Raw genomic sequence first — 15,758 nt, 5'->3', positions numbered from 1 at the left:
GAACTGTTAAAGGTCAGCTATTTTCATTATTAAATATCAATCAAAATTATTGTTATTGAAACAAAGGCTAACCAGTAACACATTTCGTAGATAGACTTCAGGTAATTTCATCTGATTATAAGTTAAATAGGAAACACGTTTCACGTTATCTCTTTGTAGATAACTTTTACTTTACTTTACACAGTTATATATTATTACGCAAAATGTTTATATGCCTTAAAAAAAACCAGCTGAAATAATTATGACGCTGACGAATCAAAATGACAAGTATATTATATATAAGTATAACAACTGTTTAAAATCTAGTCCGCGTCGAATCTTATTAAAATGCATTTCGACAGTCAAGCAGTCCAGAAAATCTAGTTTTCCTTCTACCTCTTAATGTGAAAACTTTTCAAGAGAATACAATGTTAGTCATTGCTTGCTCCTTCCAAAGCTTTTTATCGTCGAGAAGTATTCCACTCAACTGGCTAATGCCAGTAACTATCCCCTTGTAATAATCCAAGTAAAACGAGCCCAAATATAATCAGTTTCAATCAAACATTCTTTTACAACTAATTTTTAAACCTGACAACTATTACAATTTCAAGTTTGTCATAATTTATATTTTGTATTTAAATTTGGCCAGAGCCGAGATGGCCCAGTGGTAAGAACGCGTGAATCTTAACCGATGATCGTGGGTTCAAACCCGGGCAAGCACCACTGAATTTTCATGTGCTTAATTTGTGATTATAATTCATCTTGTGCTTTACGGTGAAGGAAAACATCGTGAGGAAACCTGCATGTGTCTAATTTCACTGAAATTCTGCCACATGTGAATTCTACCAACCCGCATTGGAGCAGCGTGGTGGAATAAGCTCCAAACCTTCTCCTCAAAAAGAGGAGAGGAGGCCTTTAGCCCAGCAGTGGGACATTCACAGGCTGTTACGGAACGGACGGATTACGGATTTAAATTTACCTAAAGCTATCCGCTAAAACGATCCAGCCGGATAATTAACAAAATAAAAATTCAATTAAATGAAAAAAAATATTATAAGAATGTTTATTTTGGACGCCTTAGACCAAATCTAAAAACGTATATGTAAATCATAATTGAATCTTTCTTACGATTAGCTCTAAGAGCATCAAATGGAAACTTTGAAGTGTGTTCACGCTTAGTTACATCTAAACCAAGCTTCTAACATTTAATTTGAATAAAGGAGAAGTTTGTCCTCGTCCTAAAGGCTAAAGTTCATCCAACATTCTGAACTTAATATGGTATGCGTAACAACATTTCACACATGGTCTTATTGCTGTTAGTCGATTGTGTTACAAGACATACAATGCAATCTTATTTAAATTATAGTATGTATGCGAAAGGGTTAGTTGTCGACTTTTTATTAATAAATAGGTAAGCAAACTGGCTAATGGCCATCTTTTACTGGTGGTAGGGCTTTGTGCAAGCTCGTCTGGGTAGGTACCACCCACTCATCAGATATTCTACCGCAAAACAGCAATACTTGATATTGTTGTGTTCCGGTTTGAAGGGTGAGTGAGCCAGTGTAATTACAGGCACAAGGGACATAAAATCTTAGTTCCCAAGGTTGGTGGCGCATTGGATATGTAAGCGATGGTTGACATTTCTTACAATGCCAATGTCTAAGAGCGTTGGTGACCACTTACCATCAGGTGGCCCAAATGCTCGTCCGCCTTCCTTTACTATAAAAAAAAAAAAAAAAAATGGTGTTCACCATTGCCCATCAACATTGGCAAGAAATATTTACAATCCCTATTGGAATTATTGGATTTTTATCAAATATGTAGGTGAACGAGCAAATAGGAACGTGGTGGCCGTGGTGACCACGGCGCTATAAGAATTATCAACCGTTCCTTACATCGTCAAGGAACCACCAACCATGGGAACTAAAATGTTATGTCCCTCGTGCCTGTAGTTACTATGGACGCTCAGCCTAAATAAAAACTACTAGAGCTATCTAAGAAAGGGTAGGTATAAGGTTTAAAGTAGCTTATCAGCTTGGGGTCCACTCTGGCTTCACACCAAAAGTCATCAATGTCAGTAGTCCTTGAAAGCGTAACGGAAATCCAACACTACTTTCGCATTTATAATGTTAGTGCAGATGTAGGATTTTAATATATTTTTCTATTATTATAAATTATTGAAACGTATATATAATTCTTAATATAAATTTCGATTTAAAGTTAAAACAGAATATTAAAAGCATTTAATCAAACGGACCTCCACTGCGCTCGATTTAGATATAAAACAAAATGAAAACGGAAAATGTAGGTCAGATCAAGTCTGAATAGTTCCAACTCTATTCTAAAGTTCTATTAATGTATCAGATACGAAAGAGCTTGTGAGATGATAAATAACTTAGTCCTAACAATGAACACGTCAGTTCGGGGATCTAATAGTTAACATTATTTCAAGGAATCCTTGAAGCTTTGTATATATAACAAATAGCACATGAATTTTCTACGGTAAGGAGTAAATCTTCTATCCTTTTAAGAAGGCATTAAATTATCACGTAGCTCCACAGAGGGCATTGTGTCAGAGTGCTATATGAAACATTTCTACAATAAGTTTTCAAGTAAAAGCATTAGCAATTTTATTTATTACCCACTCTTAATATTACTACTGTAACATCCATATATTCCAGTTGTATAAATTATAAGAAAAAAAGAAATTTTCTTTCGCCACCGAACGTGAGATGGATATACAGGATATTTAGGCGTTTATTTGGATTTCAACTCGTGACATTTGATTATAAACCACGGTTCTATCATCTCGGTTGTGGGTAACTTTTCGATTGTCTAAGAATGATGATGAATTATGTAATATGCAAAAGATATTTTTTTGCCATTTCGACCGGTGGGTGTCATACCTACGGGTCGAAGTAGAATGAATCTAATTTTACCCTGCCGTAAAACAACTCAACTTAAGAAACTAAATAATATCTATTATCCTCCGGACCGATTTCGGCCACGGCGGCCAATCTCAAGAGAAATTAGCTAACTAAGCAGGAGATATTATAGTGCACAAGTGCACTCTCTATTCCCTAAGTCTCATAATCCAATGGGACGGCAATTCGACACGACCGGAAAGAGCTCAGGCGCAGGACCAACGGCTTTACGTGCTTTCCGAGGCACGGGAGTGTACACGCTTCCAACTTCCAAACTCCGGGCTGCTATTGAGAATTTTCTGACAGAAAAACCCAATAACTTTTTACTGGCTCGACCTAGGACATTCAGCAGGACATTCGCATCTGCGGCCTTACATTAAGCCACTAGACCAACGAGGCAGTCAAACTGTTATAATTGTTAAATTGTTATCAATTACAAAATTAATTTAACACTTTTATATAAAAATAATAGCACCTAACAATTATGTAGCACAAGGAGTGGTCGTATGGTTAATTATTTCAGACATTCAATCAAATCGGCTACTTCGACATAAAATGTTGTTAGATGGTACATATATACTAATACATACCTTTTTATACAAGTACAAACTAATACTATTGAGTTAAACACATATAAAATAAATAATGTTTACATTATTGCTATTATAAAGGAATAATAGATTATAAATTTTGATCAAATTTAGTTTTGATATAACTTCTACTTGGCCAAAAATATTTACAGTTTTTAAACAGCAGTAGAGTAGAATATAAAAAAATATATACTAGAGTAAGCTTTTGTGGTGTTATGTAATCATATAATAATCCCAAACAGTACTCTAGTTGTACGAATTTGTCTGATTAGGTGGCAATGAACTTGTTAAACAGTAATTCTTCTTTTTGCTCTGAGCTGTTTCGAAACCAACCCGAATAGACGTACCGTATTTTTTATATATTACGTAGCTGTAATTATGTGTCAAACGTCAGCTTTCCATGGAAATTTTCTGGTGAACTTAGTAGAATCAGAAATTAAATCGATAAATTCTACTTTTACTGGTAGTAGAGATTTGTGCAAGCTCGTCTGGGTAAGTACCACCCACTCATCAGATATTCTACCGCAAAACAGCAGTACTTGGTATCGTTGTGTTCCGGTTTGAAGGGTGAGTGAGCCAGTGTAATTATACAACAAGCACAAGGGACATAACATCTTAGTTCCCAAGGTTGGTGGCGCATTGGTGATATAAGCGATGGTTAACATTTCTTACAATGCCAATGTCTATGGGCGTTGGTGACCACTTACCATCAGGTGCTCGTCCGCCTTCCTATTCTATAAAAAACTTTAAGGAAGTTTAAACGGTCCTTGTGAGTCGTTAAGCCCTTTTCTTTAATGTATATAATACTGATTTTACAATTCATATTGATGTTCCTTGATAAGTAGTCAGTATAAATAATAGGCCGTAAATGTCCCATCGCTAGCAAAAATAAAAAAGATTCAAAAATATGAATTTACATCGAAAGTATCTTTCATTTGATCATAAACATTTTGCCTTTTGTCAGTTTATTCTTTATAATATAAAATTACTAAGTTTTAAGAAAATACATATTCCAAGTTTGAAGAAAGTGATTTTAATTTCTTACATATTAGTTGTGGCATACGAGTGAACTGTTGGAACCCGACGTGGGGCAAGCAAATGAATAAAGTTTTTATTGTACGATGAAAATTGTATAATATACAATTCTACTTGAGAATTGTAAGGCGAATATTTGTGTTTCGCATAAGTTAAACGACCTGCATATATTAACAAACTACACCGCCCTCAAGACTTCAATTAAAATGTTTTATGTATTACTTTAAAATATATATTAAAAGAAATATGAACGAGTAGCTTTTTTATTTCTCCTCATATTAGCTTTTGATATAGAGCAGAAGGCTGGCGCCCAACGTGGGACTATAAAATTAAAAAAAAATATTACTATAAATATTACAATAACAGTAATTGAAACACTTATTTTTTACTGTTTAAATTATATGTTTTTACTTAAAAAAAATAAAATAACATTTTTGTTACTATATTTACATCAAACCTCATTGCAATTGGTTTTATATATTGACTATTCATCTTACAGAAAATTTCGACAATATTTAAAAATTATAAAGTTTTTGCTACAAATATTTGCAATAAATGTTATTGTTTAAATTTACTACCCATAGCCTTTGAAAATTAGACTATAGAATGAATATATTTTATACTAGTATAACTTTCTTTTTTAGCATTCCAAATCGACTAGACAGATTTACAGTTTCACATTAATATTAAGTTAAAATAAGATGGGCTTATTAATCAAACATAAACATCAAACTAAAAGGTTTTCCATCTCGTGGTCCCAAAGCTCACAAATATTGACAAATGTGAACGAGAAATTTAATACAAGTATAATATTCTTATACAAATGTGTCTACTATCAACGATCCAACATGGTTGACAATGACAAGGGTATAAAGAAAACATCCACGCTTCATAACGCGTCGGATTAGCAAACATCTAGATATACGTTTATCTTTGTTAAAGAACTTACAGCTACTTAAATAGTATACAAAATAAGCTAAATAAAAATATATTATACCCAATATAGATAATTTTTTTTTATTGAAATAGGTAGATAAACTAGCATACGGGCCACCTGACAGTAAGTGGTCACCTAAGCCCATAGACATGCATTGTAAGCAATTTTAACCATCGCTTACATCGCCAATGCGCTACCAAACCTTGAAAATGTTATATTCTGCCTGTAATAACACAAGCCCTACCACCAGAAAAGTTACTTTATAAAATATACAAAAATAAAAATGATAAAATTGTTCTCAAAAATGAAATTCTTTTTCAATCATAACTCAAGTATGTTATTATTAAAAAAGAATATTAATAAATGAAATAAAAAAAAACATTAAGAAATTAAAATACAGTAATAAATAGATAGGTGGACGAGCAAAGGCTGATGATGGTAAGTAGTTACCACCGCCTATAGACATATGCACTGTAAGAAATATTAACCGTTCCTTATATCGCCAATGCGCCACCAACCTTGGAAACTAAGATGTTATGTACTTTGTGCCTACTGCTACACTGGCTCACTCACCCTTCAAATCAAAACGCAACAATACTAAGTTTTGCATTTATTACTAAGTTTAGCGGTAGAATATCTGACGTATGGGTGCTACCTACCCGAACGGGCTTAGATAAGGCCCTACCACCAAGTAAAATATGATATACCTTGATTAATTAATAATTATAGACCAAAAACTTTTTGGAAATATTGCCTGTGTAGCCAGAAAATTCCTGAATGAATTTCAGTAAAACATATGTGCTTGTATATAATAACTAATATACCATATTGCAACAATTATTATTCGGAAAATCAAAACATTCTTAGATAAAAATACACATAGATGAACTAATTATAATAACTATTCTTGCAAAATACTATTAAGCCCCTCGAGATTCATAAATGACTACTCGTAGGCAATTATATTATAAATCACTCTTTATAATTAAAAACTATTAAAGCTATGATTTTTATAATCGCACACGTCCCACGAGTAATTAATCAACCACATAATTTAACGCAATAAACTAATTTATTAATTAAAATCAATCACAATAAATGTATCAAAAATCTTTAAATTATTTATTAAGTAAAAAATATAACAATACTGCATGACCCAAGTGTTACGATTTAAAAATACTATAAATGTTTAAATTTGAACGCAATTTAGTAACTTTATTTAATAATCAGTAGCCGAAAAATTATATCACCGCTTATGTTATAATTATCTTTAAAAATATTTTCTCATAATATAAATTTAAAATACATATGTAATTTAGTTTTATAGTTAATAACTGGCTTAATATTTTAATCCTCTATGTTTAATTATTTAAAAAAAACAACCGCCTTTCTTTTCACACACAAACACATTTATGTACATTTGTGTACAATATAAAAAGGTCGGAAAACAATATGCACTCGTTTGGGTCATTTACATTCTCGAAATGAATATTTATGATAAATAACTTTTTTATATTTACGCATTTATTTAGTCTATAATCATTTATTATTTTATTCGTCAATTATAATTTAAGTTTTGATAATTACAATATTATTTAAAATGATTATTTTTTTACACTATATTAAAAAGTAAATTAAAAACATTTTTACTTACATAAACAGACGAACTTCGCCATGGAACCCATAGTTGCATCTAGAATACAGGAAAAATTCTTAAAGACACGATATGGCATTTCGGCGTAGCCGACGACTGGTGACTACGCAAGAACTGTCTACACGAAATGATTTAAATTTCTAATTGTAACGTTTGTTTCATCAGCCAAGTATTCAAAAAACTAAGTATATCTGCGATCCATTTGGACGAAACTAAGGGAGCTTCTTGTTTTTTTAACTTTTTATACCGAACGTTCCGGTGGTGTGGCGGACATTTTGTGACGTCACGGACAAAATCAATCCTTTTGGACATGCGCAAAATTTCTCCTTGGCCTATTTCATAGCGTCGGTTCGTGACCGTGATGGCTGTGTTTAATTTTATCGTCATACCAAAATGGCGATTTTATGAATGAAACTTTATTCATTCAAATGTTATTTTTGGATATGAGATTAATAATGAAAACTCACTTGACCGAATTTCGAAGATTTTCGAATCAACTTCAAGCTACTTGAAAAACAATCCACATCTTATGAATGTATTTTGTTATTGCCAATATTTTAATATAGCAGGTCTTATATTCTAGCAAAATAGCCAACTTTTTGTACAAACTGTTCTCAATTTCAAAAAAAAATTTCGACTATCTTTCTAGTAGGTGAGGACAATGTTTTTCGCTTCAACATACAATTGCTTTTAAATCTAAAGCGTAAATCCACGATAAAAATACCTAGTCAAAATATGCTTAGCTAATATCAATTCAAACTACAGACTTAAGACAGATTAAACACCTATACTTGGATAATAAGAAAAAAAACAAATGACTTTATTTATTTTATAATAGCTTAGTGGTAATCAATTATAAATCGCATTTTTATTTATTCATCACCATTCTATGCGATGCCAACCAACGGATTAGTATATTCTACTACCTAACATAATTTCCTTCATATCTTGTTTTCGCTTGTGATTGCACTAGCTGATTTACCTTATACCACAGCAATACAAAGTATTAATTGAAAAGTTTCTGTAATTTTTACTATCGCAGACGTTTTTTTTTCTACGCTGGAAAAACGCATTACGGGAACGGGAACAGTGGGGGGGGGATATGTGGGGCTCACCGGTGTCTAAGGCGCCGAGTGCGCCCCGGACATCGGAGTACCTAAAAAACCAGCGGTACCCTTTCCGTCTTAACGAGGAGCGCCACGGGATCACTTTCGCATGCTACCGTGACATCGCAGACGTCCTACGAGTGATTAGTCAACCATATAATTTGACGCAATAAACTTATTTATTAATTAAAATCAATCACAATAAATGTATTTTATATTAAAAATTATTAAATTATTTATGAAGTAAAAAATATAACAATCAAATAGTATATATATTAGGTCCTTACATATGAAGTTAGCGTTTTGTACGGGAAGAATATAAAGTTTTTTTTTTTGTAAAATTTATTTAATTAATCAAAGTATGCACCGTTGTTATGTATGCAGTTTTGCCATCTCATAGGTAGTTCATTGATCCCTTTACTAAAAAACCATGGGGTCGAGAATCAATAAACTCTTTGAAGTCGGTTTGGACTGCCGCATCGGAGTTGAATTTTTTTCCTTGTAAAAAGTTGTCTTAATTGCGGAAAAAATGTTAATCTGTTGGAGCAAGGTCCGGGGAGTACGGTGGATGTTGCAGACATTCCAATTGTAGCTCATCTAACTTAGTTGTTGTTTGTTGTGCAGTGTCTTACGTTGTCGTAAAGCAGCAGTGGCCTAGAGCGATTGACCAATCTCGGTTGTTTAGCAGCTAGTTCTTCCTTCATGGTTCGCAGTTGCTGACAATAGATATCTGCCGTAATCGTTTGGCCAGATTTTAGAAAGCTGTAGTGAACGACACCGGCGCTAGTCCACCAAACACTCACAAGTAACTTTTTCTGAGTCAATTTTCGTTTAGGACAATATTTGGCTGGGTCTCCAGGGTTCAGCCATTGCGACGAGCGCTTCCGATTATCATACAGTATCCATTTTTCATTACAAGTAATTATTCGATTTAAATACCCTTCAGTATTGTGTCGATTGAGCAAAGTAACACAGCAGTCGACGCGTGTTTGCAATTTCGATTCACTCAATTCATGAGGTACGCATCGTTCAAGTTTTTTTACTTTTCCGATTTGCTTCAAATGGATTAATACAGTTTTATCACTTACCCCGAAGCCTACAGCTATTTCTGAAGTGCTTTGTGATGGATCCGCTTCCAAAATAGCATTTAATTCTTCATTTTCCACTTTGTTCTCTGGTTGGTTCTGAAGGTCGAAATTTCCAGAACGAAAACGTTGAAACCAAAAAAGCACCGTGCTTTCTTTTGCGACACCAGCGCCATACACATAATTAATCCTTCGAGCTGTTTCTGTAGCACTGGTGCCATGGTAGAACTCGTTCTCATAAATATACCGATATTTTATGTTTTCCATTGTGCGTTAATAAGCGATGCCAAAGAAAAAAATAATGAGAAAAAAACAAATGAATGACTGTTTTCAAAACTCAAATGTACCAGCTAAATGAATTTATAATTTGAATTGGAATTCTTAACCAAAGAGGAGATATTTCAGATCAAAGTGGTCAGTACGACAAAACGCTAATTTCATATGTAAGGACCTAATATTTATCATATCTGTTATATACACGTTAGGGTAAGTCATTAATATCGCGCTCGAGGCGTTGAAGCGGCAGGAACACCGGAGGGCTCTTGCGACGTGGCGCGACCATCTCTGTGAAGAACGGTACGCACGCAAATGCGTCGTTGGAGCGATCCTGCCAGCCTTCGAAGCCTGAATGAGACGAAAGCGACGAGTCACCTTCCGACTTACGCAGGTAATGACCGGTCACGGTTGTTTTGGAGAATACCTGTGTAAGATCGGACGCAAATCGACGGCGATGTGTCACCACTGTGGCGCGGACCAGGACACAGCTCAGCATACGTTGGAGGTGTGCCCCGCGTGGAGTGCGGAGAGGGAGATCCTGGTCCGTGAAGTCGGACAAGACCTCTCCCTGCGAGAAATCGTGTCGGCGATGCTTCGCAGGGAATCGGCGTGGAGGGCCGTAGCCTCCTTCTGTGAGACCGTCATGGTTCAGAAGGAGACGGCAGAGCGGGAACGGCAAAGGGCCTATCCTGCTTGGTGGAGACAACGACGGCGTCGTCTCGGCCCTCCCATAGCCCAGACGCCCGGGGCTTAAAAGATAGGGCGTAACCCTGGGGCCGTGGATGCGTGAGGTGGGGGCCTCACGTGTCCTATTTCAGACGGCCCTGTGGAGGACGGCAGCCGTGATGGCCTCGAACTGCCGTACGCACTAGCGAGAAGTGCGGGGGGGCGAGATTCGCCCCCTGATGAGAGCTCCGCCGAGCCATGAGTGGAGCAAAGCATGGGAGAGGCCGTGGATGCGTTATATCAACACGATCCCGCAGCCTCTCCGATCCGTGCTGAGGACGACCACCGCAGTGGTTTTAGTGGGTAAGAATCCCACATAACCCGGTTCCACCCCCATAGGACGCGGGTACCTTTCTGAAGGTTTCCACTGCGAGAGAAAAAAAAAAGTCATTAATATAAACGAGAAAGAGATTATTAGTATTTATCCTTGTTAAATCCCAAACGATATCTTACCTATCAACATGTACCTTCCGATTTACATTTTTTATTTAAGAAAACTAACGGAAGCGCTCTTTCATTAAACTTCTCTGAATATGATTATTCCAAAAAAAAACAAAATTAACAAACAAATCGCTTCATAATTGAAGTATGATAGAAATAGTTGGGTCAAAAAGTATAATTTTTTCAGTCCACTAATCTCTATCTAATCGTATATTATATAATTATAGTTAGCGCTTAATCACGTCACGTTATATAAGTCATAAATTAATTATCTCTATTAAAAACTTTTTTAAAAACCCATATCCATGTTCCATAGTCAATCGTTCGTTCTAGTCGGTGTTTACGCATATGAATCTGATAGATGCATAGAAACGGGTAATTTAAACACTAATTTCGGATCCGGAAAAGATTTGGAGCAGGACTACAAACAATAGTAGATATTTATACTTGACTGTAAGTAAAAACATTCCCGAGAGCCCGCTTATAAGAAACTATACGCAGACTTTTTACACGAATACGAGAGCTTAGGTCATATGACGCGCACTGTAACCTACGGCCCTTCGCACTATTTCTTACCGCACAGAGGCGTACTTCGCGACAGCGATACGACACGTCTTCGGGTCGTGTTCGACGCCAGCGCCGTTACCAGCACAGGTCTTAGCTATAATGACATACAGCTGGTAGGTCCGCCTTTTTAGGGAGATTTAATTTCAATCCTTTTACGCTTCAGATGTCATAAATATGTTGCATTTGCAGACATCCAGAAAATGTATCGACAATGCCTAGTAGATAATGAGCAGCGCGATCTCCAGTTGATTCTCTGGCGAGACGAACCCACGCAGCCGCTTAATATTTATCACTTAAATACGGTTACCTATGGTACCGCGTCGGCGCCTTTTTTGAGTGTTCGTTGCTTAAAATTAGCAATCGATTCTAGGAACACCGAAGTTCGTAGAATAATAAACAAAGATTTTTATGTTGACGACATGATCACGGGTTCCGACGATAAACGACATTTAATTAAATTATGCGAAGAAATAACCACGACACTACAATCGGGTGTGTTTCCCACTTCGTAAAAGGATATTCATATTACGGATATTTAATTTTAAACGCGATGAGTCATCCGGACCTACGATAACAACATCTGCGAGTGCATCGCCGCACACTTGTAAACAACTAACGCTTAGCGATAATAGTGGTCACAAAACTTTAGGAATAGGTTGGTTGGCAGCGATGAATTTTGTTTTAATACACATTTTGAATTTGACAGTAACCGACCTATCATTAAGCGCATAATTTTGTCACACGCATCACAGATTTTAAGTCCATTTATTTTAAGAGCAAAAATTTTTTTACAATAGCTTACATTGGTTATTGAAATTAGATTGGGACGACACTGTACCTACCTGGACGTTATCGCACACCAATGGAACCGGTTTCTTACGTCTCTGCCGTTATTAAAAACAATTAGAGTACCTCGCAATGTTTTGAGTAGTAATATTACATATACAGAGATGCACATATTTACCGATCCCTCGCAAACAGCGTACGGCGCGTGCATTTACATTCGCACTATAAACGCTAATGATAATAAGGTTACAGTACACTTACTATGTTCTAAAGGCAAGGTCGTGCCCCTGAAAACCATCAGTATTCCACGCTTAGAACTTCTAGGGGCCCTGGTGGGTTCACGACTGTATGATTAAATTCTACGAGTCGATGGTAGACTAGAATACTCTCCAGAATTTGATTATAATAAAAAACACCCAATGCAATGCAATCAGGCAAACATTACTTCTACTTTTCCGACATGCACACAATACATTATTACTTCTTAGTGAATCTTGGTGGCCATTTGCTAGAAACACTCTTGGTGGCCACAGATATCTTGCTAGAAAAGTAGTTCACGATTGCGGGACATGTAAGGGCCTGACAAATACTTACTCCACTTATGGGGAATTTACCTAGTGAAAAAATCACACCTATTTTTCCTTTTTATCGTTGTAGTGTTGACTATGCCGGCCCAGTGCTCATTTTAAATAGGAATAGGAATAAAACTAAGTCGCATATTTGTATATTTATTTGTCTAGTCACGCGCGCTGTTCATTTGAAGCTGGTTAGTGACCTTACCACTAAAGTAGGCTTTAGTGGTAAATTCACTAACCAGCTCCTTTAAATCGTTTCTTTAAATGGTAGAAATTTCGTGGGACTATTGAATGATTTCGCTACATTTCTAGGAGAGCTCTGAGATTATTGAGTATGCTACTCAACAACAAATACAATTTAAATTTATTGTACCATACGCTGCTCATTTTGGAGGATTGTGGGAGGCAGGAGTGCGATCGTGTAAATACCACCTTCGTCACGTTGTGGGCAACGCCCATCTTACGTACGAAGAATTCAGCACCATATTAACGCAAATAGAAGCCATCCTAAACTCTCGTCCTCTATCTCCAATGTCAACTTGCGTCGAAATATGCACTGAGGCCCATGTGGGTCTTAGACAACCCTATTGGGCTCGTTGAGCTAAAGAATACAGTCTATGAGCTCCAGACGCGTACATCATAGTCGTGAAAGGCTAGAAATTCGTGAAAATTTAAGTGGAAATTCGTGGAAGTCGTGAAATTCCTGGGAAGGATGGAGTTTGAAGAGTAGCTGACATTGTAACTACTTCCGGAATAGTGCGACGTGCTTACACTAAAACATCTCCATTGATTGATTCAGACGAATAATCAAACGAGTTGTGAACCAGTTGGAAGCGAGTTAAACGCATATCATTTAATACGCCTTTCATTTTTAATTCCGAACGTTAACAATCACAGTAAACTCTATGTCTAGTCCACATAACGCTAAATTATACAATTGTCACATTCGCAGAGATTTCGCATAAATCTACAAATTAATTACCAAATTAACTATTTAAATATTAAAAATGGTCTTTATATAAAATTCTAACTAACTAACATTTCAATGGACAGCCCAAACTACTGGTACAAAACTTGCAATGAAAAATTCATCCGGACTCTATGACGACAAATGCCTAACATATCAATGAATAGCCTAAATTACTGGGTGCCAACAACATGAAAACTTGCAATGAAAATGTCATCCAGACTATGACGTAAAATGTACACCAATATTGCAATATTGCAAACGTAGATTATGATGCTTATTTTATAGAATAGGAATAGAACGAGCATATGGAAAGAATATAACGTCCATAGATATTGGCATTGTAAAAAATGTTAACCATCGCTTCCATCGCCAATGCGCCACTAACCTTGGATACTAAGATCCTTCAACCCGGAACACAACAATACCAACCTACCCAGACGAACTTGTACAAAGTCCTACCACCAGTAAAAAGTAATTAGTTAAAGGCTGCTCAGTAATAAACACGCAGAAACATTAAAATAATTTAAATATAAAAACACGGAGATATTGTCAATCGAGATATAAATACAAAAAAGATCATTAGAATACCCACTTTTGTTATTATATACTCCGACTTCATCATGTTATCTCCGCAAATACCATTTTTTCCCAAGTCTCAAAATTTATAGTATGCCTTCCTAAATTTTATTATGATCGGTTTATGATAGGTAGCCAACAGAAAATTAGTTATCTACGTATTTATTATATTACTTTGATATTTGTCGGACAATTTTGCTTCAAGTACCTATGTCGGTTATAAGATAAAACACAAAACAAAGTATATACTTTTAGGAACCAGAAGTGGATTTTAAAATAACGGAAATGAAAGTTAAATAAAGAAACAAAGTAATTAAATTAGTAACAGAAAATGACTGTTTAACATTAATAGAGAAAGATACCACTACGACACAGTTTAGGCGGGTGAAATTAGAGTTCCAACCTTCAGGAGCAAAAAGAGGCCCATCATGGCGAGAGGGGTCCTTTCATAGCCTAGTGCCCCTGTGTTGCTAGTCTTTTCGACTGACTCCTTATAATACATATTCGCACTTTCAGCACATAAGATGAATTTTGTAATTTCATTTTAGGAAGATACCAAAAAAATCAGAATTAACTTGCGCAAATTTCCACTTTTCCTATGAGAAGACAATTTTTGTGGTTGCCTTTGTAACCTTCACGCTTAAATTTTCAATTTTTTCGGAAACACACTTACAAAAAGTAAACATGCCTCCTAAATTTCAAACTTGTAGGTGTTATCAAGAAAGTATTCGTAAATGAGTGAGTGTAATATTCTTATACATATCACAAGTAACAAGTAACAGCCTGTGAATGTCCCACTGCTGGGCTAAGGCCTCCTCTCCCTTTTTGAGGAGAAGGTTTTTGGAGCTTATTCCACCACGCTGCTCCAATGCGGGTTGGTGGAATACACATGTGGCAGAATTTCAGTGAAATTAGACACATGCAGGTTTCCTCACGATGTTTTCCTTCACCGTCAAATCAAGTCGTTATACATATATTATAGTTATAATATTATTGCTTAAATTATAATGCTTGCAACACTAACTATAAAGAATAAACATTTACTCTTTCCTATCTCATAACAATATATATTTGTCTTCCTCCCTTATTTATTTTATTAAATTATTTTGAACAATTAGTACAAACCGTAACCGTAACAGCCTGTGAATGTCCCACTGCTGGGCTAAAGGCCTCCTCTCCTCTTTTTGAGGAGAAGGTTTGGAGCTTATTCCACCACGCTGCTCCAATGCGGGTTGGTAGAATTCACAAGTGGCAGAACTTCAGTGAAATTAGACACATGCAGTTTTCCTCACGATGTTTTCCTTCACCGTAAAGCACGAGATGAATTATAATCACAAATTAAGCACATGAAAATTCAGTGGTGCTTGCCCGGGTTTGAACCCACGATCATCGGTTAAGATTCACGCGTTCTTACCACAGGGCCATCTCGGCTTAATTAGTACAAAGCATAAACAATATTTACATATTTAGTATTTATTTATATATTTTATTTATAATATATTATTTATATATTTAGTAGCTACACTAATAT

The 15,758-nt window shown here is 35.8% G+C and overlaps 1 protein-coding gene across 4 annotated transcripts in view; it reads right to left on the bottom strand.

The window, feature by feature from the left end:
* Positions 1-12,328, bottom strand: part of LOC126778541 (lysosome-associated membrane glycoprotein 1) — a 30,792-nt gene extending 18,464 nt beyond the window's left edge. Inside the window, exons 1-3 of one of the 4 annotated variants that reach the window (XM_050502201.1) lie at positions 12,285-12,328; positions 12,159-12,204; positions 7,120-7,158 (exon numbers count right to left, since the gene is read on the bottom strand). In XM_050502201.1, the coding sequence (XP_050358158.1) occupies positions 7,120-7,158; positions 12,159-12,204; positions 12,285-12,317 (118 nt within the window). In that variant the 5' untranslated portion in view covers positions 12,318-12,328. Of the gene's footprint in view, positions 1-7,119; positions 7,159-11,329; positions 11,409-12,158 lie in introns of those variants that run through there. The other 3 variants (XM_050502202.1, XM_050502203.1, XM_050502204.1) reach the window with 3 other exon arrangements.
* Positions 12,329-15,758: the final 3,430 nt, after the last annotated feature.

Source organism: Nymphalis io, chromosome 26, assembly GCF_905147045.1.
Source record: "Nymphalis io chromosome 26, ilAglIoxx1.1, whole genome shotgun sequence".
Taxonomy (NCBI): Eukaryota; Metazoa; Arthropoda; class Insecta; order Lepidoptera; family Nymphalidae; genus Nymphalis; species Nymphalis io.
This window is presented reverse-complemented; position numbering and strand designations above follow the sequence as displayed.